At 30.5% G+C, this 27,720-nt stretch overlaps 1 protein-coding gene across 1 annotated transcript in view; it reads right to left on the bottom strand.

Moving 5' to 3' along the window:
- Positions 1–8,037: 8,037 nt before the first annotated feature.
- LOC134710392 (inositol-trisphosphate 3-kinase B-like) overlaps positions 8,038–27,720 on the bottom strand; it is a 35,584-nt gene continuing 15,901 nt past the window's right edge. The window contains exons 3-9 of the mRNA XM_063570746.1: positions 20,213–20,321; positions 17,165–17,305; positions 16,370–16,497; positions 15,706–15,855; positions 14,819–14,920; positions 13,254–13,325; positions 8,038–12,907 (exon numbers count right to left, since the gene is read on the bottom strand). Of these exons, the coding sequence (XP_063426816.1) occupies positions 12,686–12,907; positions 13,254–13,325; positions 14,819–14,920; positions 15,706–15,855; positions 16,370–16,497; positions 17,165–17,305; positions 20,213–20,321 (924 nt within the window). The 3' untranslated portion in view covers positions 8,038–12,685. The remainder of the gene's footprint in view (positions 12,908–13,253; positions 13,326–14,818; positions 14,921–15,705; positions 15,856–16,369; positions 16,498–17,164; positions 17,306–20,212; positions 20,322–27,720) is intronic.

Below are 27,720 nucleotides of genomic sequence, written 5' to 3' on the forward strand. Positions count from 1 at the left end.
TGTGGAAAGTCTGGGTACATTTCTCTAAAGAACGTCAAGGATTATCAGTTAAAAAAAAGACAGACATAATTATACTCGTCTCCCGTGACTTCTGATTCGCTTACTTTTGACCCAGTCAAAATTTATCTTACATTTTTTTGCAGTTCTATACATAGCAGCTATCAACCTTCACATACATATGTCGACATTCTGCGCAGAAATGAATGTTTAACTAAGCTAAACATAACAAAAGTACCGAACTCAAAGGAAAATTCAAAACGTAAAGTCCTTTATCAAATGGCAACATCAATAGCGCAAACATTTCAAACGAATAGAAAACAACTGTCATTTGCATTGACTTGGTACAAGCATTTCCTTAAAATACTGAATAAAATATCATGTACATTTATACAATTCAAAAATATTTTCTGTTCTTTGTTGTTGCGCAGACGTTTACCCTCAAATTCCCTTTTATATATAAAAGTTGAAGAAAACGACATTAAATACAACGCGTTTAAAAATATGAGTGAAAACTAGTTTCTGTTTATGAGGCTGTAATTTTTTTTTGCGCTAATTCTCATCAAGCAACGGAAATTTCGACTGTCCCGGATTGTTAGTCTCGATTTCAAGTGACAATAGAAACCTGTCTTCTAAATAACATATTGGTGTCCACTAGAGAAAATTTCAACCAAAATGTCTTCTTGGTTTCGAAAATAAAGACTATAGGAAGAAGACGATGATTATGAAACTTAAAAAAATTGTATTCTGAAAGAAGCCAATATTTTTGGCGAACTAGGACAGCGAGTTATCGTAGGTGAGGTTTTAACAAATTTTAATTGTGACCTCTGTTAGTTGACACCATAGTAATAGTTATTTACATAACAAATAAAGCAAGACAACACAATAAAGAATTTTGATACCAGTGAAATGACATTTACGCCGTTAGCACATAAAACAAGAAGTGAAGATGAAATATCAACATGGTCTCACTGTGACTAAACAAGATGGAGAACAGCAAAAACAATAGTTTTTCTTAGCTGGTTGTGCGTTTTTTTTAAGCTGTGCATGTATTGATTTTGTGTTATGGATGGATACCTCATATCCTTATTGTACTATCATGGTATCTAATTTCTGGCACAATTCTCAGTATGAATCCAGGGTACCATACGCCTTCGTAGTCCCAGAAATATTGATTGAATTAGACATGTATCGATATAATGATTTAACCTGAACCCGACTGTAAGTCAGACCCGAGACATACTAAATGTCCAAATCAGACACATCGTCAGTCGTTGTCATATCTCAAATGTTGAACGTTTTTTTGGTGAAAGTCTTCATTACAATATGCAAAGCTAAAGCGCTAAACTCGGAGCTGAAAAAAAGAAGTTGTGAGTTGAAAAGATCCGTCTTAAATACCAGCTTCTCGTTGCCAGGTCATCGATTCTTGAAAGAATCTTTAAAACAAATTGAACCAAAGCCAAATCAAACCGTTTTTACCAGGAAAAGGGTATCATTTTGTTAGTACATTCTAATGAACATTGCGGATGGTGTGTTTCTAATGAACATGGGAACAGAATATCTAACTAGATAAAGTCATGGTGGCCACGCTTGTTGACGAATTTCCACCAGAATCTTAATAGTCATGAATGACATCTTTAAAAGAAACATGTTGGTAAAGTTTTGTTTCTTTGTGTTAAGTGCTTCTCAAGGAGATCAAACAATGTAAAGATAGCAGTCTGATATGGGTAGACACTTATTGATGGCGAAAGAGCTACCAAAAAGGCCATACATACGAGTACATCTAAACCAAACTAAAATTTCAACTTTCACAGAAAAGTGTTTGAATTACAAATATTATTAATTGCTTGGTGGTCTCATAGTGACATTAACAGCCTTTTTAAAACACTGAAACCTTTAAACAGACTTATTAAGAAGGGATATAGTTACAATAATGTTGTCATGTCATTAATAAGATTGCATATTTTGGCTTTAATATTGATTCATTTTTAGGGTCTTTGCATCGGAATTAAACACATTTATTCTAAAACCAGTTGTTGGCATGACACGGGTTATGTTCTTTTCATATATATTTTATGATGGTATAATACTAAACCCCTAACAGGAGGGATTGTACATGGCATGTCAGTATAGTATCTGAGATATTATATGGACTTGACCACCAAAACTTAACCTTGTTCACTGATCCATGAAATGAAATCGAGATCAAGTGAAAACTGTCTGACAGGCGTGAAAACCTTACACCTAACAATCCTTCCATATAATAGTACCAAATATAGTTGACCTATTCCATACAGTATAAGAAAAACAGACTAGAACACAAAAACTTATCTATAACCGCTGAACCATAAATAAATGAGGTCAAGGTCAGATGACATCAAATATAGTAGACCTATTGCATATAGTATTAGAAAAAAGACCAAGAGAAAACTGTCTGACAGGCATGAGGACCTTACACCTAACAATCCTTTCATTCACCTATAGACCTATCCCATACAGTATAAGAAAAACAGACTACAACACAAAAACTTATCTATAACCACTGAACCATAAAAATGAGATTAAATTCAGATGACACCAAATATAGTAGACCTATTGCATATAGTATTAGAAAAAAAAACAACACAAAAGCTTATCTATAACCACTGAACCATGAAAATGAGGTCAAGGTCAGATGACACCCGCCACTTGGACATGTACACCTTACAATACCTCAATACCCCGAATATACTACTCCTATTGCTTATAGTAACTGAGATATGGACTTGACCACAAAAACTTAAACTTGTTCACTGATTTATGAAATGATGTCGTGGTCAAGTGAAAACAAACTGACAGACATGAGGTCCTTGTAAGGTATGCACCTGCCAAATATAGTGTCCATATCATTTTTAATAAGAGAGAATTTAACATTACAAACCAGATGCTCCGCAGGGCGCAGCTTTATACGACCGCAGAGGTTGAACCCTGAACGGTTGGGGCAAGTATGGACACAACATTCAAGCTGGATTCAGCTCTAAATTTGGATTGTGATTAAATAGTTGACACAGCATAGGTTTCTGACACAGAATGAATGTGGTCTAATGAACTTCAAATTTTTGTTTTGCCTTTGAGTAATACACTATGCTGTTGAATATTAATCCTCTCAAAAAATGTTTTAAGAAATTTTCTTTTTATTTATGAAATTTCAAATGAGAAAAATTGAACCCCTCCCCCAATTTTTTTTTCACATCCCCCTATCCTTTATTTCAAAACTGATCTCAATTCAAATTTCTAATGAAGTTTGCAACAATAATTACTCATTTAAATACATCATTAAATATTAAAATGTAAAAAAGTGCTTGTTATCACTGAATGGTAAAAAAGTGCTTGTTTATATCACTGAATGGTAAAGATTGTTTTAATTTATCAGTTGGTAATAAAAGTGAATATACATTGTATATTGTATAAAACAACAATTTAAGTTTATTCAACTACCTATTCTGGACAAAGAAAGATAACCCCAATTGAAATTTCTTGCTATTGCACAATATTGTGCAATTAGATATTTCTTGCTATTGTGCAATACTGTGCAATTGAAAATACTTGCTATTGCACAATACTGTGAAATTGAAGATTTCTTGCTATTGCGCAATACTGTGCAATTGAAAATTTCTGGCTATTGCACAATACTGTGCAGTTGAAAATTTCATGCTATTACATAATACTTAATATAAAAATTTTAGATCCTGATTTGGACCAACTCGAAAACTGGGCCCATAATCAACCAGATGCTCCGCAGGGCGTAGCTTTATACGACCGCAGAGGTTGAACCCTGAACGGTTGGGGCAAGTATGGACACAACATTCAAGCTGGATTCAGCTCTAAATTTGGATTATGATTAAATAGTTGACACAGCATAGGTTTCTGATACAGAATGAATGTGTTCTAATGAACTTAAAATTTTTATTTTCTCTTAGAGCAATTCACTATGCTGTTGAATATTAATTCTCTCAAAAAAATGTTTAAAGAATTTTCTTTTTATTTATGAAATTTAAAATGAGAAAAATTGAACCCATTTTTTTTAATCACATCCCCCTTTCCCTTATTCCAAAACTAATCTCAATTAAAATTTCTAATGGAGTTTGCAACAATAACTACTCATTTAAATACATCATAAAATATTAAGATGTAAAAAAACTGCTTGTTATCACTGAACGGTAAAGATTATTTTAATTTATCAGTTGGTGGTAAAAAGTGAATATACATTGTATATTGTATATAACAAAGATTTAAGTTGATTCTGGACAAAGAAAGATAACTCCAATTAAAAAAATGTCTTGCCATTGCGCAATACTGTGCAATTGAAAAGACTTGCTATTGCACAATACTTAATATAATAATTTTAGATCCTGATTTGAACCAACTTGAAAACTGGGCCCATAATCAAAAATCTAAGTACATGTTTGGATTCAGCATATCAAAGAACCCCAAGATTTCAATTTTTGTTATAATCAAACTAAGTTTAATTTTGGACCCTTTGGACTTTAATGTAGACCAATTTGAAAACAGGACCAAAAATGAAGAATCTACATACACAGTTAGATTTGGCATATCAAGAACCCCATTTATTCATTTTTTGTCAAAAATCAAACTAAGTTTAATTTTGGACCCTTTGGACCTTAATGTAGACCAATTTGAAAACGGGACCAAAAGTTAAGAATCTACATACACAGTTAGATTCGGCATATCAAAGAACCCCAATTATTTTATTTTGATGAAATCAAACAAAGTTTAATTTTGGACCCTTTGGGTCCCTTATTTTGTTGGGACCAAAGCTCCCAAAATCAATACCAACTTTCCTTTTATGGTCATAAACCTTGTGTTTAAACTTCATAGATTTCTATTTACTTATACTAACATTATGGTGCAAAATCCAAGAAAAATGCTTATTTGGGTCCCTTTTTGGCCCCTAATTCCTAAACTGTTGGGACCTAAACTCCCAAAATCAATACCAACCTTCCTTTTGTGGTCATAAACATTGTGTTTAAATTTCATTGATTTCTATTTACTTCAACTAAAGTTATTGTGCGAAAACCAAGAATAATGCTTATTTGGGCCCTTTTTTGGCCCCTAATTCCTAAACTGTTCAAACCAAAACTCCCAAAATCAATCCCAACCTTTCTTTTGTGGTCATAAACCTTGTGTCAAAATTTCATAGATTTCTATTAACTTAAACTAAAGTTATAGTGCGAAAACCAAGGAAAATGCTTATTTGGGCCCTTTTTGGCCCCTTTTTCCTAAAATATTGGGACCAAAACTCCCAAAATCAGTACCAACCTTCTTTTTGTGGTCATAAACCTTTTGGTAAAATTTCATAGATTTCTATTCACTTTTACTAAAGTTAGAGTGCGAAAACTAAAAGTATTCGGACGACGACGACGACGACGCAGACGACGACGCCAACGTGATAGCAATATTCGACGAAATTTTTTTCAAAATTTGGGGTCGTATAAAAATCTAAGTACATTTTTAGATTCAGCATATCAAAGAACCCCAAGGATTTAATTTTTGTCAAAATCAAACTAAGTTTAATTTTGGACCCTTTGGACCTTAATGTAGACCAATTTGAAAACGGGACCAAAAATTAAGAATCTACATACACAGTTAGATTCGGCATATCAAAGAACCCGAATTATTCAATTTTTGATGAAATCAAACAAAGTTTTATTTTGGACCCTTTGGGCCCCTTATTCCTAAACTGTTAGGACCAAAACTCCAAAAATCAATCCCAACTTTCCGTTTATGGTCATAAACCTTGTGTTTAAATTTCATAGATTTCTATTTACTTATACTAAAGTTATGGTGCGAAAACCAAGGAAAATGCTTATTTGGGCCCTTTTTGGCCCCTTATTCCTAAACTGTTAGGACCAAAACTCCCAAAAGCAATCCCAACCTTCCTTTTGTGGTCATAAACCTTGTGTTAAAATTTCATAGATTTCTATTTACTTATTCTAAAGTTATGGTGCGAAAACCAAGAAAAATACTTATTTTGACCCCTTTTTGGGCCCCTAGTTCCTAAACTGTTAGAACAAAAACTCCCAAAATCGATCCCAACCTTCCTTTTGTGGTCAAAAACCTTGTGTTAAAATTTCATAGATTTCTATTCCTTTTACTAAAGTGAAAATGAGGTCAAGGACATTGAACATGTGACTGACAGAAACTTTGTAAAATGAGGCATCTATATACTAAGTATGAAGCATTTAGGTCTTCAACCTTTTAAAATATAAAGTTTAAGAAGTTAGCTAACGCTGCTGTACCTACAGCCGATGCTGCTGCTCATTATCCCTATATCAAGCATTCTGCAACAAAAATCCTAGACTCGACAAAAAATGAGTACAAGATCTGATGATACCAGACAGACAGACATATTCACCATATTAAATTCCATACGCCACTTACTACTTCAAGTATCCGAGGAAACAAACCTAATCATGTAACTTTAACCATGATCACTGACCCATGAAAGGTTGGGGTCAGGTGAACCCTGTCTGATGGAAATGTAGACCTTGCAAGGAATCCTTGTATCAATTATAGTTATCCTAGCATGGTACTCATAAGTGAAAAATTCAGGACATATAAACTAACATGAATCTGCATCAGTATGTCTATCCAGTACAAAGCAGGGTTCATATTTGTACAATATTAGTATGTTTTTGTCATGAGAATATGCATGTAGTCTGAGAGATTTATTAGTGGTAATAGCTTTCAGTCAATGAGAGATCTTTATAATCATACCCGTAGCCAGGGGGGTTCGAACGACCCCCCCCCCCCCCTTGAAAACAAATAAGCACTGTGAGTCAAACGAACCCCCTCTTTTGAAATTCCTGGCTATAGGCCTGATAATGTCGTGTCCACTGTTTGTTTGTTAAATATCTATGTAACTTAATTGAACATGATTGAAGACAATAACAACTGATTTTGCAGTCTGTTCTTATGTTGTGTACTGTGTCCCAGGTTGGGGAGGGTTGAGCATTCACAAATATGTTTTACTTGCAGCATTTATTATGTTCCTGTCTAAATCCAGAAGCCTATAGTTCATTTGTTGTTGTAGATTGATGTCCGTCATATTTGTTTTCTTATAAATAGTTTGTTTTTAAATTTAGACATTTAATTTGAATCATTTCACATTTTTTATGTCTGAGCCTTTTAAAGCTTAGAACCTCATGTTTTTCCCTCATTGTTGAATCATTACAGTAGCCTTGCTTTCATCCACTGCATTTGAACTATGGTAGGCAGTTGCTACATTTGCTATCAACCCAAATATGTAATTTCTGCCACTGGAACCATTTATTATGACCAATGCATATGCACAGATTTATATTTTTGTTGTGATTTGTGTATTAATTTTTGGTATGAGACAAATACATATGACAATAAAGGGCTGCCCTTTAGCGCATGATACGCCCGTTGCTCTAAAAGACGGGCGTATAAGTTATTGTCCCAAAATTGGAAAATCTTTTTTAAGCATAAAAATTCATAACACGGAAATGTAAAATCTGAAATTTATAAAAATTGAAAGGGAGCTTACATCAATAGATATAAACAATTCACCAAAGTTTCATGGACATTGGTGAAAGCCTTTTTGAGTTATTGTCCGAAGTGTTAAAAATCTACCTTTTTTTATGAATACAGCCCCATAAATCCAAAACTTAAAATCTGAAATTTATAAAAATTGAAAGGGAGCTTACATCAATAGATATAAACAATTCATCAAAGTTTCATGGACATTGGTGAAAGCCTTTTTGAGTTATTGTCCGAAGTGTTGAAAATCCCACCTTTTTTATGAATAAAGCCCCATAAATCCAAAACTTAAAATCTGAAATTAAAAAAAACCCAAAAGGGAGCTTACGTCAATAGATATAAACAATTCACTAAAGTTTCATGGAAATTGGTGAAAGTGTTTTTGAGTAATTGTCCGAAGTGTGGATGACGGACGGACAACGGTATACCATAATACGTCCCGTCTTAAAGATGACAGGCGTATAAAAACACAAATCATATTTTTTTTAACTTTAATAATTTTACAATTTAATATAGAATCACATTCACAAAATACACAACATTTGTAGAAATATACAAAATATACAAGAAAAAATTATATAAATATATAAGAAACTTGCTTAACTGTAAGTTCTAGGTATCTACTATACATAAGTATAATATGGATGGATTTAATCTTCACTTATCTATTTAGAAAGTTCCTTTAATTTCAATTACACAAATTACAGAATAAGATTGACTTAAGTAATGTACAAATGCCCTGTTGTTAATAAATGCTGTTTTCAGCACTTTAGTAAGTGAAAACTAAGAAATGCTACTTGTAAAGAGGCAGTATGTCTATGTATCTAATTTCAGAGTAATATATTAATACATTTCAAAGTATTTATTTATGCACACTCAATATAGTAAAATTCATGATGTGATACCAATATTAGAACAAAAAATCTTTATAAAATTGATTTCAGATCAAGGCACATATCAGATCTTATGAAAAAAAATCAACATTATATCTGAACAATATATGAAAAGGTCAAAACTTTATAGATCTAGAAAGTGAAGAAAAAAACTATTTCTTCACACCAGCATCATGCATTTTTTTCCATTAGAGTGTCATTCACATTGCATAAAGCAAAACACCCCTTATATAGCACACACACATAACTTTGTTCTTCACAATACACATAACCTCAATGGAAACCACTACAATGAGAATGGTTAGATATATATGGTGTGCTGCTAGATCATTTTTAAATACTTACATAATTTTTACAAAAATATTGAATTGAACATGTTTAACTAAAGAATTTTGTAAAAGTACTTTGTAAAATGGATTTCTGTACTTTTCACAAACAGTTTTAGAAGAAAACATCCACTATCAGTATAATTGGTTTCAAAATATTCACTCATTATGTAAGAAAAACAAAAAAAGTTATCTTTTCCCTAATATCTTTCTGAATTCAGGCACAATTTCCTGGTGGTGAAATAAGTAAGAGTTATTTAAGTGAGTACCCAGTAAGTCTAAGTATATCACTTGTGGTGAGTAGCAAACAAACTTATTATTATTATACTAAATTAAATGTGTAACTTGTAACTTACTGTCAGCAAACACAAGATAACACAATAATGTTCTGTAAATCAGGTGCTCAGATTAACATTACATTTTAAATGCACTACCAGATATACAGCACCATACACTTAGAAACCCCCTGCACAAAAGCTAATATACATGGGTTGTGCAGATATCTATGAAGGGAGAAGTATTGGTTTATTCTGTTTAAAAAATACCCTAAAGTAGATATTTATTTTCATGGGTATCAATGTTGAGGAACACGTATATTTTCAAGCATATTTGATTTCATTATTTTGCCAAACTTTGCATAGAAAGCCTATTGAAAATTTGTTAGTTGTTTAATACTTGAATTGGTGGTTCACCTGTACCCACAAAACCCACGAAAATTGGTATCCAATTAATAATAATGAATCCCCATTATTCTCATAGTTTTTTCCAGGATAATCTTTAATAAAAAAAAACCTTCTTCTCCTTGTCAATGCTAAATGGAAGACATGAGCACATAGAAGAAGTTTTTACCCATTTGTCCCTCTAGATTAGGCCTGATATAATTTTGAACCTCTTATATTTACTTATAAAGTGAATCAGTTGAAATCAATAGGAACCTCATGATCTATCGATATAAGTGAAATTATCAATAAAAAACATACAGATTTAGCATAACAATAAAACTTAACAAAATATTCAATAAACATTAATAAACGGAATGATTTTTCAGCACATTAAAACCACAAAGACATGTCATTACAATAAGCAATAAACAATAAACACTAATCTTATTAACTCTTAGGAGATTCTTGTTTAAAAAAAAAAAATTATAAGTCTTAGTCTGAAGTTGAAAATTTTTAATATGTAAACCTTATTTTGTTTTTTTATGTTTAAAAAACTTTAAAATGGTTTTTAACTTCTTTTGCAGTGAAAAAAGCCATACAATCTAAACTTAATCTCTTTTATCCTGCAATTGGGTGTCCTACTATACAGATACAGCCCTACAGATATCGCTATGCTGTATCTGTATACTATACAGATATCGATTTAAAGCTTCGCCCACTGCCGGCCTGAGTATTGTTTGAACCTGTGTGACCTAAATGTGTATTCCATTTGCATTCCAATGGCGATGACAATTGTCGATTTCAAAACTTGAATGTGTATGATTGTGTTACAAAATCAACCATGTCATTTTCAGCATGCATGTTTATTGAATGTTAAGTCTGAAGCATAGGACAACTCGTACACTTCTGTTTCAAATTTAACAATGTTTTGTTATTTGTTTTTACTGTTGGAGTTAGTTGCTATGTGAAAATAAATAATTATTCACCTTGAGCGATGTATTATTGTTGACCATTCGAGATTCTTTTTTTGCGAATCCGTCTTCAACGTAATGTGTGATTTTGATATTACTATGCAGGCCTCAAGGGATTTCAAATCGAAAATAATGCTAAATACGTTAGTTTTTGTGTCTTTCAAAACACAAACAATATACAGAATTAATTGCAGGATAAAGACAATAACTGTTTAGTGTCTTTAAATATCAGCTGTATTTGTACTCGGCTCGAAACAGGTGTAATAGCTCGCTAAAAGCTCGCATACACCGTTTCCTAGCCTCGTACAAATACAGCTGATATTTAAAGACACTAAACAGTTATTGTCTAATTATTACCCATTTTACACGTTCAAAGGCATGAAAAAGCTTTTTAAGTGTTTTTTTTCTTAATTAAATATTTCAAATGAAATATAAGTATGAACAATCTTTTCTTTGATATTTATAATGAAGAAAATTAGGAATTTTCAAATATTAGTTTATTTTATTTTTATTTTGTAAAATGTAAGGTAGCATAAACATAAACCGTCATCCTAGAAAATAACCTTAAAAAAGATAAACCTATAAAAAAAAATTGAGATTGAAATAGATGGTTGTATTTTAAAGTGAGGTGTCTTGGCAAGGAATATTTGTCATAGATAGTAAATGAGACATGTAATGGCAAGATTTAGCACCAATATTTAAAGTTATCTTCATTAATAGACATGTAATAATAATAGAACTTAATAAACTGAAGGAGTAATCAAGAAAAGTATATAAAATATGGTTTCAGTTGAAATTTCAAAATACTTATCCTATCTTAATAGCAGTTTGTTTCCCATTTGAACTTATCGGTAAGTTATAATGAAAGTAATAAATTTCTGAGTTATTTCCCTTTTCATAAAAATATAACTGGATTTGTAAAAGACTAATTAGAAAATTAGAAAATCTTAATGAACAAAAATATTTTTACATTTTATGGTGACTCTGGTGACATTTATGTACACAAATTTATCTGTTTTGTAATTTTAGAAAAATATACAACAATGAGACACCAATAAACAAACATAATCAACAAAGTTGCTGCCTGTGTTGAAAACAGCATGCACTAACAGTACAATAAGTTACAAATAATTTGTAAGAAATAAGCACCTTCACACTTATAGAAGAAATGCTCCCATTCACAATGATTCTAACAACCTACAACTAGTGTTAATCTTTCATCAACTTTACAAGACACAACTAATTGTAAGTCATACAAACTTTTGTGAAATGGGATAAAAGAAAGTGGCAGCACAAATTTCAAATAAATAAATTATTCAGTCAAATTTCAACTGTTACTTCATGACTTCATCTTAGTACAAATGTATAGTAATATAAATAGGAATATAATTTTCATAATTTTGAAGAATGCTTTTAATAACCAATATATGTAGTTAAACATGGTTAAAATATCTTCCAGACTAGGATCGACTATTGGCACCTTTGTTAAGCAATAAGGGGAGACAATTTAAATGCAAAAAAATGCATAATTTACTGGCTTTTGATATCTGTTTTTCTACCCAATGAGAACAAGTTAAACATAGAATTGTTGCATTAAAGAGATTTCCACGAACTTTAAATCTGTTTACTTTCTAAATAGAATACTGTGGATTCATTATTATTCGTTGGATACCAATTAATGTGGATTTCGTGGTTACCCGGAAACCAGGAATTCCAATGTAAAAGGAACTACAAACTTTCTATTAGAATGTATGCAGACCTTGGCAAAACCACGAAATCAAATATCCACGAAAATGTAAGTTCTTCTCAAACAACGAAAATTGGTATCCACGAAAATAAATGAATCCACAGTAACTAATTTTAATGGACAATGAACAGTCAAAAGTTTCTTTACAAGACATCCCTAAATAGCAAAGGATATGTCAAAAGTTGGACTTGTAATCAAACAAATATTTCAGAAATTTACTATGAGTAAACGTTCATAAAGAAATCAGAATGTGCAAAAGTAAATAATCAAACTTTTCAGAAAGGTCAACCCGTTTATGGAAACAAAAAAACTCAATATAAAAAAACACACAAAAGGCTGTCTGAAGCTGCTTACTTCATGCATTTGTTTTTACAATGAATAGCTGCGTAATGCTTTTATCTACAATTATAACAATGTATCCCTACTAATGTACAGGAAGTGGATTTTATAAAAACAATGGAGAAAATGGTTAAACAAGTGAACATGGTAAATGACTATTTAAATAACAATGAGGATATTGCAGTATCTATTCTGAATTACTTGACGACGTTGTTTCTAGCTCCTGTAAAATTAACAACAAATTGTCAAGTCCAAATAAATATCCATCTTCATGATTGCCATCTACCCATGGGGTTCTATGGTTTGTGGTTATATCTGAGGGTAGGGGTTCTGTCTTGCCAAAGTCTATCATCCAAACATTTGCATTGTTAGTTTTATCATGTACAAACAACAGGGAACTTCCAATCAGCTGTAAACAAAAAATTCAAAAGCTTAAACATTTATTTTACATTTATACATTGTGTGACAAACTTCCAACCCTTAAAGTGGAGTCGGACTGCTTTGAAACTTCATGAGCACCTAAGTTTATGCCTGTTTTTGATTGTGTTACTTTGTCTTTTGTTTTCTGTTTAATATTCTATCAATTGTTGTCTTTTCTTCATTTTTTTTATTGGTCATGTTATTGTTTTTTCTTTTCTTTTTTTTCATTTTATAGGATTTAAACTTCTGGTCACCCAAGTCACATCACATTAAAAAATCTAAATAATTTACATTATCTTGATTATCTACCTAAAATCAATATTTTAAATTCTTACCTCATGGGTCTTGAAAAACTTTGATGTTTCTTGTGTTGCCAAAATAGCTTTTAATCTCCTGATGTATGTTCCCTGTAACAAATACAGTCCTTTTTAATTATTTAGATAATATAAATTGGATTTAATCAGCTTAGAGTGGTGGGCACATATTCGCCATGGACACAAATTTGCCCTTTTGCTATTTTTTCTGTAAGACTTGTGTGCCTTTACCCAATTCTTGTCTAAATAGATTTTAAAGTTTTTTTGTAATGTTCTAACAGTTGATATTCCTCTTTATCTCATTTCCAAGGTTTTCGCACTTATAAAGGAATACGCAGGTGTTTTTAAACAATTATGGCAATCATGCAAAGTCTTAGGTAAATAATTGTGAGAAAAATCTTATAGGAATGATCTTTCAAGCTTGTTCTTTTAATTAGAATCACTTGATTTTATAATACACCAGGATAATGAGGATGGTCATATCATACATTGCGGTGAAAATGTGTCCCCCGTGATACACAAACAATTTAATTTAATCTTGAGTTTGCATTCATTTTTAGAACAATTAACCATTATCAAACAGTTTTTCATATACATGTAGTAAAATTTCTAAATCCTACATAAAAAGTTCCAAATATTTGAATGTAGGTCAGATGTAAGTGGAATGAACAAATTATGCCGTGAATATTTGTCACTCACTCTACTGGTAATCCTTATTTTCATTTTGTATTTGCAAGAGATTATCAAAGGATACAGGAATTAAAGTCTATAAATTGCATCTTTAAGTATTATTTACTTTGTGTAAAGTTAATATTTAGTAGAAATGTATACATTTGTTTATTTAGAAAGATTTTTAATTTTTTTTCTTATAGATGGATACAGGGGGCCTCGGATCAAAAGGACTGAATTTTGGTTTATTTTCCAACCACACAAACAAAAAATCTGCTCAGTTTGCACTTTCTTTTTGAATATATTTCTCATTATTTTTTTTATGTCATTTAAATAATTTTAACCTCATGAATTATTGAAATGTGAAAAAAATGCTGAAGTAAGCATGCATAATTTACTGACAGGTTTATGATCTCAAAATATGAAGAGATTCAAATTAAAAAGTATATCATCTTACAAAGTTATTTAAATCATAACTTATACAAAATTAATGAACTAAATCAATAATTTAAATAATCACCTTACAAAATTAATGAACTGAATCAATAATCCAAATACATAATTTTTTCAATGTATATTAAATTTCACAAAACATACCTTGGTAATTTTTTCAACATTCTTTCAGTCATTGATAACAAGAAAAATAAGTACTTATGAGATTAGGCAATATGTTTAGGAAAGAGATAGATGAAAATCTAACAAAAAAAAAAGATGTTTTGAAGAGTGAGTGAAAAAAGGTTCAAATATTATAAAATCAGTAAATTCAAATAAGAATAAACACATGTAGTGTATTTGGGTGTGTAAATGTTGACCATGTCAATTAAATACTACTCAGACATTTCTGAACTGTAAAATCAACTTAAAGGTAAGCTTAAAAAAAAATATGAATAACAAAGAAAAGATAACTCTTGTCTTACCAAAACAATCTGATTGTCACCAATGAACAAAGATAATGCATCTTTCACTTCGTTCCGTGTTTTTGTTTTCTTAAAATTTTTACTGGATGCACCATCCATTCTCTGAAACAATAATAATACTAACATAAATATATTTTTTTTTGTGCAAAGAATAAATAAAAAGAAAAGATACATTAATACTTGTTTATAGAAAAACTATTCATAGGGATTAAACTTGCTATAGGAATAGGTGCATTTTTATGGGAAGCATGTATATCACTTATTCCTACAGTGAAACCAATAACTTCAGAAAAAGATCTAGTTTTCTAATTGGCAATCATGATGAGTTTTTTTTTAACGACCTAAACTAACCATGAGAGTCTTACATGGTCGGTAAATTGACATCATACCATATTTTCTTATTATTATATAGGCTAAATAAGACAGGCGGTAAAAAACTTGACAGATTTTTATCCAGTCACTTCAACATGAAGTTTACACATTCACCTGATTAGTACGCACTCATATGTCTTTAATTCAAGGTGAGACAAACAGTGTATTATGCATACTTGTGTAGAATTTATTAGTTTGTGCATTTCTTAGTCCAAGATTCCTATGTGAAATTCCTCTGAGTAGTCTAAATTGAGATTCAAGTGAATCTGTGTCATGTCATTTAGCTCTTCTTCATGAAGAAAAATATAAAAACTGTGAAAACAAACTATTTATATTTTACACGAAAAGTATTTTTTTGTAATATGCTGCTCAATGTCAGTATGTCAGTATACAGAGAACTCTTTAACATTTAACAATGTGATTCAACTCAATAAACTGTCAAAATATCTGAGAAATATAGTGCTAAACATATACTACTGAGTAAACTGGTACATAACAATTCTTTCTCCTGTTACCTTGATTCCTTCAATTCTAAATCCTAGATCTACAGATGAGCTCATTTCATCTCTCCATTGCATATATCTTGGTTTTATTATTGACTTCTGTTTATTTTCCTCCGGTGTTGGAGCAGTGGGATCTACTTCTACCATCTTTTGGTACATATCCTGAGGAGAAAAGGAAAGAAAATAAAAATACATAAATCTATGAGAAATTCATTAGAATAAACTTACCCTCAATTTTAATACATGAACATGTATTTTAAATACTGTAAATTGATTTTTTTTTGTGCATTTATTATTGTGATTTTTTTAAAAATTGACAAAAATGTGAGATAAATCATTACAATTTCAGGAAAATCTGCATACAAGTACATGTATCAGATATCAGAATGCGACTTTTTATTATTTTGATAATCAGTAAAGTTGCATTATTCATTGATTTCTTAAGTTACAGTAGTCAATATATTATATATATAATAACAGTTACTCTAGAAAATAAAAAAAATCTATTTTCCATTAGAATAATGGCTATCAAATGACTACTATAGATGTCATAGTGTGTCTGTTTTTCTGTGACATCTATTTGAAATATACCGTTGGAATCTGTCCCATCTTTTGTTTGTTTTAAATAAATAAATCAAAAGAATATTGTTTCTCACATTATGTGATTTACACTTACCTTTCTGGGTTTTGGTTTTTCTTTGGCTTTTACAAGTTCTTCCTCTAAATACGTTCTGGTTCCCATCTTAATATCCATAACAAAGGGAGCATCAAAGTCACATAACAAATCTTGTAACTCCAAGTATTCTGTGGCAAGTTAAGGAACTTTTATGGCTATCTCATGACAAAAACAAAATCCTTGATTCAATGTAATTATTGTATTCTTAAACTATGAAAATAATTCAATTGTAATGTCAATATTTTTTCATCAACATTTTTTCTTCTTAACCTTTGACATAAAATTTATCAGAAATCTTTTAGGAGCCTGTATAACTCTCATTTCTAACCTTCTTTATAGCTTAAAGGGGCACTAGCTGTCAAATTCATGTTCACTTATATGACTCAAATTCTCATATTTGATTTATAACAACGTATCAACAAAGTTCACATGAATATGTATTCAATTGCAAGTGAATAATTCATCATCAATGTTTATAAGCTTATTTTGACAAAATTATCCCATACTGCATGCTAAAAGCAAATAATTATTTCACTATTTCACTTTTATTAATTATTGAACCAAAACAATCATATATTACATATATATCTCGTAGCTAGTGCCCCAATAAGAGTGCATCAATTTCAAATAAAACATAATAAACAGTCAAACACTGACATCAGATGATTATAGTGGACAACATCAAGTATTATGATGAAACATTTTTCCCCAAAATATCTTACTACATGTATAATAAATATACATACTGAGCTAAAATTTACTATTTAAACAATTATGTCGGTTAAGAAAGGATACGGTCAGCATTTTTTGCTACAACTCCTCTGTATTCAGGAACGTAGGATCTTAAAATGTCATCATTTAACTTTATAAATGCTTTCTGTTCTCTGGAGTCATACTTTTTCAACACAGATCCTTTCTCTCCTGCTTGGAAATTTCCTGCAATAAACAAAGCAACTGTCAGTATAATGACGAATTATATTTACCATTAGCAACTTTCACAGCACACACCTGACCTTTACCATAGAAAACTAAAGAGGAGGACTGACCATATATTTAATCAAAATCTATTAAAGGAAATTAACAACAGTTTTAGGCTGCTAATTGTTTACTCTATGACCATATATGAATACCCCACCCTTAGCACAAACCCCACCCAATCAACAGGGTCCCACATTTAATATCCCCAATCACTGCCTCCACTATTTGGCCAGTAATCATACAGGGTACATATACCCTCTAATGATATTGTCTTACAGCTCGTACAGTGTCATATCACACCCATTGTTCCTAAGGCATTCACCTTTTACATATACATTGTAATAGGAAACCAGAATATAAAAAACTCATATCAAATTTGGCAATATATAACCAAATCCTTTTTTGAAGTCAACACCAACTGTTTACTGTGGTTTCATTAATATTTGTGGAATAGCAGTATTCATTAATTTTGTGGGTATCGGAAAACAACAAATTTTAATATTCAACAAAGTATACATTTTCTAAAGGGCTAGATGAAAGTTGTTCTTAATTGAAGTAGAGAATGTCCAGTTATACCATGATAAGTTTAAATAAATCTTCCAGAAAAGCTTAACCAAAGTCAATTAACTATTAAATAGGGATTAGTGTTTGCCTACAGTTTAACAATTTTTGTATTGTGTATAAACAAATTAACATTATATTGTAATCAAAAAGTTCAATGCAAAGGTTTTCTAACAATACCAAGCAAAATGTAGGCCATGGTGATTCGAATGTTATACACTGCACATTATAAAAGATATATTATGTAATATTAATTTACTTCTCAGGTTATAATCTCAAATTAATGGGGTTCCATTACTGTTTTTGGTGTCAATTTTGAGATTGTTGCTCTTCAAATTACTTTATTTGGCCTTTTTAAACTTTTTTTATATGAGCGTCACTGATGAGTCTTTTGAGGACGAAACGTGTGTCTGGTGCAAATATAGTATAAATGATGAGTATATTTGGGAACAACTGACAAGAAGTGAATTTTCTAAATGAACATTTGGCGTGTCAAATTAAATTTTGATATTTTGTGAAAAGAGCACCAATATGGTTACCTGTCTTGAGTTCAACCAGAAACTAGAAAAGTACAACTAACTTTAAAAAACAGACTTTTATTTTCTGATTCATATATACCCGGTATGTAATGTGTTAATCAATTAAAATCATCCTATTTATTTATGACTATTTAGACCAATAAATTTTTCACTTATGCACAGATTGTGTATCATAATTCATGGATCAACTGGAAAAGGGATATTCCCAAAATAGCATTAAATATATGACCTTTAAAAGTGAAAATACAGTCCACAATCTTTGATCTGCAGTGAAAAGTTAATTTCCTCTAAATAGAAAAAAGGTCTACTTGATTTATCAAAGGAGGTAGAATTAAGTAATTTGTATCCTTTTGAATCCCTAAATATATTTAAAATATTTTATGACAATTTACTTAAATTGTTTGCTACAAACAAGAAGGTAAACATTTCAACTAGAGGAACTATCTCAAGATATCAAAGCAGCAAGGTAAAAGGATTTAAAAATTAAAATTACATCTTGTACTAATATAAACTTATACAAAGAGATACTATCATGGAAGAGACCAATAAAAATCTAATGAAATTCTAATTTAAATTTTGGCCAGATCCTGACTTAAGATTTATGATCCCCTAAGAAAGCCAATTTTAATCAAACTTCTTGACATCACAAGGATACTTAAACAACCAATAAAACATTCTGATTTAATATCACTGACATTTGGGACTAGCCTTGAAACATTATAAAAGGTTGAATCTTAAAAATTTAAACCCAGAAATCTGGCACATGTTTATATGTTTATATGCCCAGCTCAAGTAAGGAAAACTGTGGTTCTCTAGTCTATGCATTTGTTCTTAGCTATTTAGAAATTTATGTTGGACTAAAATCTTTACTTAAATCACTTAAGACTTAATATCAACAAAAATTGGGACTAGGTTTTTTCAATACATAATTTACAATGAAATCTAAAAAAAAAAAAAAGTTGCTCTTAATAAGAGCCAAGTTAACAAACTCCAACATTAAATTGTCTACCTATCAAGTATCTTTAGTGAGATAGATTTGTAAATGGATGAAATTTTCTCATTTATGCTGAGTTCACACATAATTTGAATTTGATATGCATTAAATAATTCAAATTTTTTTACTTCCTAATGTCAATTCTAATTCAAATTGCAATGCACGTCAAATTCGCTTTACTGTCTAAACGACGTTAACTTTTAACTCGTATTAACAAAAACGTATTTCTAATGTGAATAGACTAATTCAAATCAATTCTAATTAAAAAAGAAGAGTGTGTGAACGCGATTAGCGAAGTCGATTCGCATTCAATTCGAATTCAATTAAAATTAAATGTCCGTGTGAATGAGGTATAAGTTTCTATGTTTTTGCCAATTAAGAATTTTATCTTGAAGTCACTTCCAATGAATCTATTTACAATTTGTTAGGACTCAGTCATAGAAAAAATTCCATGCTGTAGCCTACATAGGTTTCTATTTTTGAGCTGAGTAATGTCCCTTCATCTCATATTCCAATTATGTGATGATTGTCATTGTTTTGGTTGGTTATTTACCCTAATCTGTCCTTTTCAATTTTTGTCAAACTTATAAAATGAATTGATTGTTAACACCTAGTAGCAAATATAAGATACATATTCAAGACCTCAAATTAAATAATAAGTTAATGAAGCAGGTTATGATAAAATTCGGACAAAATGAGCTAAGTGGGTCCTTTGACAAAAGTATCCTCTTGTTGCTGTTAGGCTCAGTCTTATTCTAAACAAACTGTTACCTTGGTGACCAGCTAATTGTATCCATGGATATCGATGTTTCTTAAACTGTTGTATAAATGGAGACCAAATGACGATGTTTTTCATCTTCTTCCAATAAACTGAACTTTGCTGTAAATAGAATAAAAGCAATTGTTAATAAAATTTTCAAATTCTTCAAAAAAGTTGAAAAACAGGCACTTACGAATTTCCATCTTCCCTGACAAATTTTTAGCTTTGCTTTGTCTGGATAAAAAGCACTAACAATTCTAAAATAAATTTATGATTAAATGTTAATAAAACCATGCCAGTGATTGATTGATTGATTGTTGCTAGCTTAACATCAAAATATCCATTACACAAATTGACAGAAATAGAATCCTATCTGCCTTGATTTCATAGGAACAGATGCAACATGTGGCAGCGATACTAACAAAAAAAACCAGGACTAACTTTAGGCATTCAATTGAGTTAACAAGTAGCTGTGTTGATCTTTAATAAGATAATCAACTTTCAATGCTTCAGGGTGTAAAAAAACTTTTCAATGTGTTCATTGTTCTAACCTCCATGAACAGAAGTATATAGAATGTTTTATGATGGGTGTTGCTATAATTTTAGGGAAATACAAAAAAGAAGATGTGGTATGATTGCCAATGAGACAACTATCCACAAAAGACCAAAATGACACAAATTAACAACTATAGGTCACTGTACGGCCTTCAACAATGAGCAAAGCCCATACCGCATATTAAGCTATAATAGGCCCCAATAAAACAATGTAAAACAATTCAAATGAGAAAACTAACCGCCTTATTTATGTATTTATGCTTTTTCCATGGTGTTTTTTGAAAATACTAGGGAAAATATCAAATCTATGAGGAGGATACATCAAATGAACCTTAAAATATCAGCATTGCATGATGACGTTTTTAAAATCACAATTTTAGTTTATGCAACAACTACAAAACTGACAAAGATTTAGCCATACAGTTTGATTCTCATTTTCCTAAAACATCCTGTTACCTGTAACATTTTCATGAACTACGCCATTAGAATTCATTTAGGAGCATACAAGTACTTGTACAATATGTACCTAATGCTACCTTTGACAATCATATAAACCACATCTTACACAACTTACTTCAAAACATGACAAATATATATAAAAAAAAAGAGTAATTATATTGATATAAAAAACCACCATGAATTTTCTATAGTATGACACTAGACCTTTTCTAAATATTGACACATCTTTACACCTAAAAGGCATACTACAAATATAAACAGTTTGTCCCCAGAATAAACACGTTTTTTGCCTAGTAAAAACACTGTCACCAATGTTGACAATTTACAGGTATATAAAAAGTAAATAATGAGGATTTTATCGTGTTTTCATGTACAGCCCACAATCTCGGTACATCATCAATCATTGATATTTTATATTCTATTACTATATCAACTTTCTTGTGGTTAACTACAAATATGTAGGATCTATTTTAGCATCTAAATTCGGAAGTTCATATTATTTAAAAAAAAAAACATTGTTGCCCTCTCATTCAAAGTGCAAGATGTCTTTATCTGGCGATTGGGTATTATCTAGAGGCAAATACTAATGTACAATATATTCAGGACATCTATATTTATTTATTTAATCATTAAACAAAAATAATACAAAATTTTGCAGGTAGATTCATATATAATTTTAAACATGATGCCTTAACCCTTATTCGGTTATTTCATATGAGCTTACAATCGTATCACACTTTTTTCATAAAAAAATGCTGACATTCAAAATGAACATTAGCTTTATATAGTTATCAAAGGTAACAGGATTATAATTTAGTACACTAGACGTGCGCTTCATCTAAATAAAACCCATCAGTGACACTCATATCAAAATATTTATAAAGCCAAACAAGTACAAAGTTGAAGAGCATTGAGAGTCCAAAATTCCAAAAAGTTGTGCCAAGTACGGCTAAGGTAATCTCTGCCTGGGATAAGAAAATCCTTAGTTTTACGAAAAATTTAAAGTTTTGTAAACAAGAAATTTATAAAAATGACCACATTATTGATATTCATGTCAACACCATACTGGGCAGGTGATACCCTTGGGAAACGAAACGTCCACCAGCAGAAGCATCGACCCAGTGGTGTAAATAGTTATAAAAGGTAAACTATATACTATACTTATATATCACCTATGTACCATATATTAAACATACAGATATCCGAAACAGCTACAAATATTACACAGTTTTACATATATCAAAATTAATTTCTGATTTACCTACATTTGAAGCAATTATTTCTTATATGAGTTATATAATTCTTAACAATGTCCAAATAGAACAAGAATGCATCTAAGATTAGACTATTTTTTTAGTTTAGGAGTCCATTGGATAATATATTTTTCTTAATTTCAGCTTTAAGCTGATTGTAAGTTATGAACAATTCAGTATACTTATAACATCATTTTGAAACTGATTACTGACTTATAGAAATCAGTGCTTACTATATAGTTTGTCAATAGCAAACGTTTGAGAAATGAAGACAAGGTTCCTTAATGAAACGTAAGCACTTGAAAGAACCAAAGTTTGTAAAAATTGAGATTTGATCCAGATTCATTATGTATTTTTATAGCACTAACTGACACTGAGGGAGGGACATATATATAGTACAGTATTTTCTTAGATGCAGTAATACAAATTTTCTTAAACACAGACCACAACACAATCATGGTATGTTAAAGGATTGAAATTGGGTTTTTTCTATACTAGGTGACATACTTTTGTTTATTTATCAAATGTCAATGTACGTCATACGTTCATTTCAAATTAAGGGTATGCAAATGATAATACCACACCCTCATGGTTTCTAAAATACATAATACTAATTTACATTTATATTTGTGGTAAAATAATTTATATATGTGACGTGAATTTCGAGTTTTCTTAATCCACAGGTATGTCCCAGTTGACTTTGATTATTATTTACGTAACTGAAGACCTCTTTTATCAAATTCTCATCTATAATTCATGACAATCAATAAATAAATCCCTTTAAAAAGAATTATATTATAGTGCCTTTAGAAATCTAGAATTAGTTAAATAGATAGCTCTTTCATCAAACCAATATATAGAAAATATCCTAAACAGAATTGAAGTGGTTGAATTACATATCATGCAGACAGCTGTAGTCTGAGTTCAAAATTTAAGAAAAAACAGGTCAGTATTTCAATAAGTAACTGATACGCATTCATCCTTATAATGAAAAACGTTATGTTAGAAATCCAAAACTATACCAACATATATAATATCAAAAACATTTTGTATTAAATGTATATATCACACTCATCTACACACTAACATACAAATCTAGATGTATCTCCTAACAACATATTATTTCTTTGCAGGTAAATGTAAAATATTAAACAAAAAAATGGAAACAAATTTTACCAAGTACAATGTATATGCCTGACAGATGCTTTTCAATAGAAATACTATTTTTGAATATTTGTGGATATGAACATACTCCCCCCCCTCCAAAAAAAAGGATTTTTTTTCATAGAAAATTGATTCACAGAAAATCTTATAATACAATACTTTTTGAATAATTGATTTGACCTAACCCCCCAACCCCCTCCCTTTGCTACATTCCACCATTACACCTTCACCACTCTTGTTATAAACTTGTATTCCTGTCTTTCCTGAACTAGCCAATAGTAAGTAAGAATTCCTGTATGCAACCTGTAAATTGTTGATGTGTGCATAAAACTTATAGCTTGTCATATCTTACATATTGACTATTAAATATTGCTTTTCTAGTTGGAGGAGGTATAATTAATTAATGTATTTCAATTAATAACCAGTTCAACACCAAAGACAGAAACTGACAAGAACAAGGAAGTGACCTGACCTTGACATTTGAAGACATGATCATTTATTTTAAGATTTTTTTTAGTTTTGTTTTTTGAATATATATTAATGTCAAATGAAGTATTAATAACATGTTGACAAAAAGAAGACTTTGGAATTGACTTTCAAAAGTATGCACTTGATAAAACTCTAGGAAATTACTCAATATACTTCCATATCTAAATAAACCCTAAAATTACACAGCTACACACTAAATTCTGCCTTTCTAAGTCTCAATGAAACAAATTAATGTTATAAGACACAATAAAATATCCTAAAAATAAAACACCATTTAAGAAGAACCTCCTCACAGCCAAATACCTCAAATACAAATACAGGTTAGTCAGTATATGCAATATAATAAAATCCCCATATTCTTTGTAAAAATAATCCTACATGTACATGTATAAGACTTAGATATAGCATGTTTTAAATATTATTTATTAACTTGTTTACATATTATGCTTCTTCCTCATAAAATTTCCCAAATATAGTTATACATGTTCTAGTTATGGTACAGTAGCTTTTATGTTGTTGTTTTTTGGCTGCAGACCGCAAACCATAAAATATAAAACCACAAAAAACGAAAGCAATAATAGGATAAACACCTTTTTTACAAAGTTATAAAAAAGACAATAACTAATATATCACACAAAATCAGATTTCTATTGCTGTTCTTCATCTTAAAAGTTACTGGGATTTAAACACAGACGATGAGTCATAGTTTACATGTAGTACATGAAGATCAAAATAGTTCTTACTCGTTTATATAGACATTACATGGTAATAAGTTTACATACAAAGATATCTTTAATACTTAAGATAATAAAAAGTTGCATAAATTATTTTTCAGTAGCTTTACTATTAACCAAAAGTTATAAATACCAAAAAATTTAATTATTTAAAATTTATAAACTACGCTACCTTATCAAAATCGTCTGCATCTGGAACAACTTTAAAGTTTTCTTGGTATGCTAGCCGCCTCATGTTCTGTCTAACTCTTGTGGAGGACATGTTTGACAAAAACCAAACGACTGTTGTCCTCCTACATCAAGTCTTTGACAATAACGGCTATACTTTATATTTTAGGCTTACATGTCATCAATCTATGTTGTCAAGATTGACAGTAAATATGACAAGCCAAATAAGTATATAGACCTGTACAATACACAATACAATGGAACCATAAATTACAACTGTTACTTATCACGTTTTTTTCTAATCGTAATAACAAAAAGTGTTATCGTGACGTAGTATTTATAACTTTCAGAGTGACGAAACAGACCTGTTGGACCTTATTTCTTACTTTACTTCTGCTGTTTGTAATTCTTTAATCCTTATTTATATGTCTAGAGGTTAAGAAAAATATCAAGCAGTACCAATAATTATACAGAAAGAAGAGAGTATTTTGAAAAGTGCATACATGTTTTTAGAAAAAAGGTACCTAGTAAAACAAGGATGTTTTTGATGAAAAAATCTAAGGGACAATGATTTACATATCTGCATATAGAATAAATATTGTGTAAAGGGTATGAAAATAGACGTCTTGATGTGGTCCAACAGAGAATTAAGACATACCCTGCCTTAAGTCAGTGACGACAAATAAATTCTATTCAATGAACCTAACAATTGTGTTTATTGTCTGATTAATATTGAAGATAATTTTGAAGTTTTAGAGTATTCTAATCTTTCATAAAAAGAGAATTGGGCTAAACATGTACATAAATTAGACAGCAGCACAGAAACCACAACAACTGTTTACAGGTTAACCTATAGTCTTCAACAATAGACAGGTGTTAGTCTATACTGCAAGCTCTTTATTGCCACCAGTCAAGACCTATTGATTTTCATCCTTACCTACTTAAAAATCTTCTTGCAGAAACAATACAATTAAACCGTTTTTCAATATTTGAGTCTTGCAGTTAGTTGCATAGATAAAAGACAAGTGGTCTGTATATACATCAATTAAACAGCAATAGAAGAAAAGAAAAAACACAAACAAATTAAAAAGTTAAAACATATTTCAATGTCAACAACTGCTGTCAGTGTGCCAGTACTTTGATAGACATTATTTACATACTAATCAGCCAAACACTGTTAATAGTCTTAATTTACATTATGTAAATAGTCGTCATTAGTCTGATTTAAAGGTTGTCTGCATTGTTTTTCCATGTTAAACAATCTTAAATACCAGTAGTTAAACCAGATGCTCCGCAGGGCGTAGCTTTATACGACCGCAGAGGTTGAACCCTGAACGGTTGGGGCAAGTATGGACACAACATTCAAGCTGGATTCAGCTCTAAATTTGGATTGTGATTAAATAGTTGACACAGCATAGGTTTCTGACACAGAATGAATGTGTTCTAATGAAATTAAAAATTTTGTTTTCTCTTAGAGCAATTCACTATGCTGTTGAATATTATTCCTCTCAAAAAAATGTTTGAAGAAATTTTCTTTTTATTTTTGAAATTTCAAATGAGAAAATTGAACCCAATTTTTTTAATCACATCCCCCTTTCCCTTATTCCAAAACTAATCTCAATTAAAATTTCTAATGGAGTTTGCAACAATTACTACTCATTTAAATACATCATAAAATATTAAGATGTAAAAAAACTGCTTGTTATCACTGAATGGTAAAGATTATTTTAATTTATCAGTTGGTAGTAAAAAGTGAATATACATTGTATATTGTATATATAACAAAGATTTAAGTTGATTCTGGACAAAGAAAGATAACTCCAAATAAAAAAAAAATCTTACAATTAGATATTTCTTGCTTACTATTCTGGACAAAGAAAGATAACTCTAATTAAAAACAAAATTGCTATTTCACAATATTTTGCAATAAGATATTTCTTGCCATTGCGCAATACTGTGCAATTGAAAAGACTTGCTATTGCACAAAACTTAATATAATAATTTTAGATCCTGATTTGGACCAACTTGAAAACTGGGCCCAGAATCAAAAATCTAAGTACATGTTTGGATTCAGCATATCAAAGAACCCCAAGATTTCAATTTTTGTTAAAATCAAACTAAGTTTAATTTTGGACCCTTTGGACTTTAATGTAGACCAATTTGAAAACAAGACCAAAAATGAGGAATCTACATACACAGTTAGATTTGGCATATCAAAGAACCCCATTTATTCAATTTTTGATGAAATCAAACAAAGTTTAATTTTGGACCCTGATTTGGACCAACTTGAAAACTGGGCCGATAATCAAGAATCTAAGTACATTTTTAGATTCAGCATATCAAAGAACCCAACCGATTAATTTTTTGTCAAAATCAAACAGTTTAATTTTGGACCCTTTGGACCTTAATGTAGACCAATTTGAAAACGGGACCAAAAGTTAAAAATCTACATACACAGTTAGATTCGGCATATCAAAGAACCCCAATTATTCAATTTTGATGAAATCAAACAAAGTTTAATTTTGGGCCCTTTGGGCCCCTTATTCCTAAACTGTTGGGACCAAAACTCCCAAAATCATTACCAACCTTCCTTTTATGGTCATAAACCTTGTTTTTAAATTTCATAGATTTCTATTCACTTATTCTAAAGTTATGGTGCGAAAACCAAGAAAAATGCTTATTTGGGTCCCTTTTTGG

The sequence above is a fragment of the Mytilus trossulus genome, chromosome 3, assembly GCF_036588685.1.
Source record: "Mytilus trossulus isolate FHL-02 chromosome 3, PNRI_Mtr1.1.1.hap1, whole genome shotgun sequence".
NCBI classification, from domain to species: Eukaryota; Metazoa; Mollusca; class Bivalvia; order Mytilida; family Mytilidae; genus Mytilus; species Mytilus trossulus.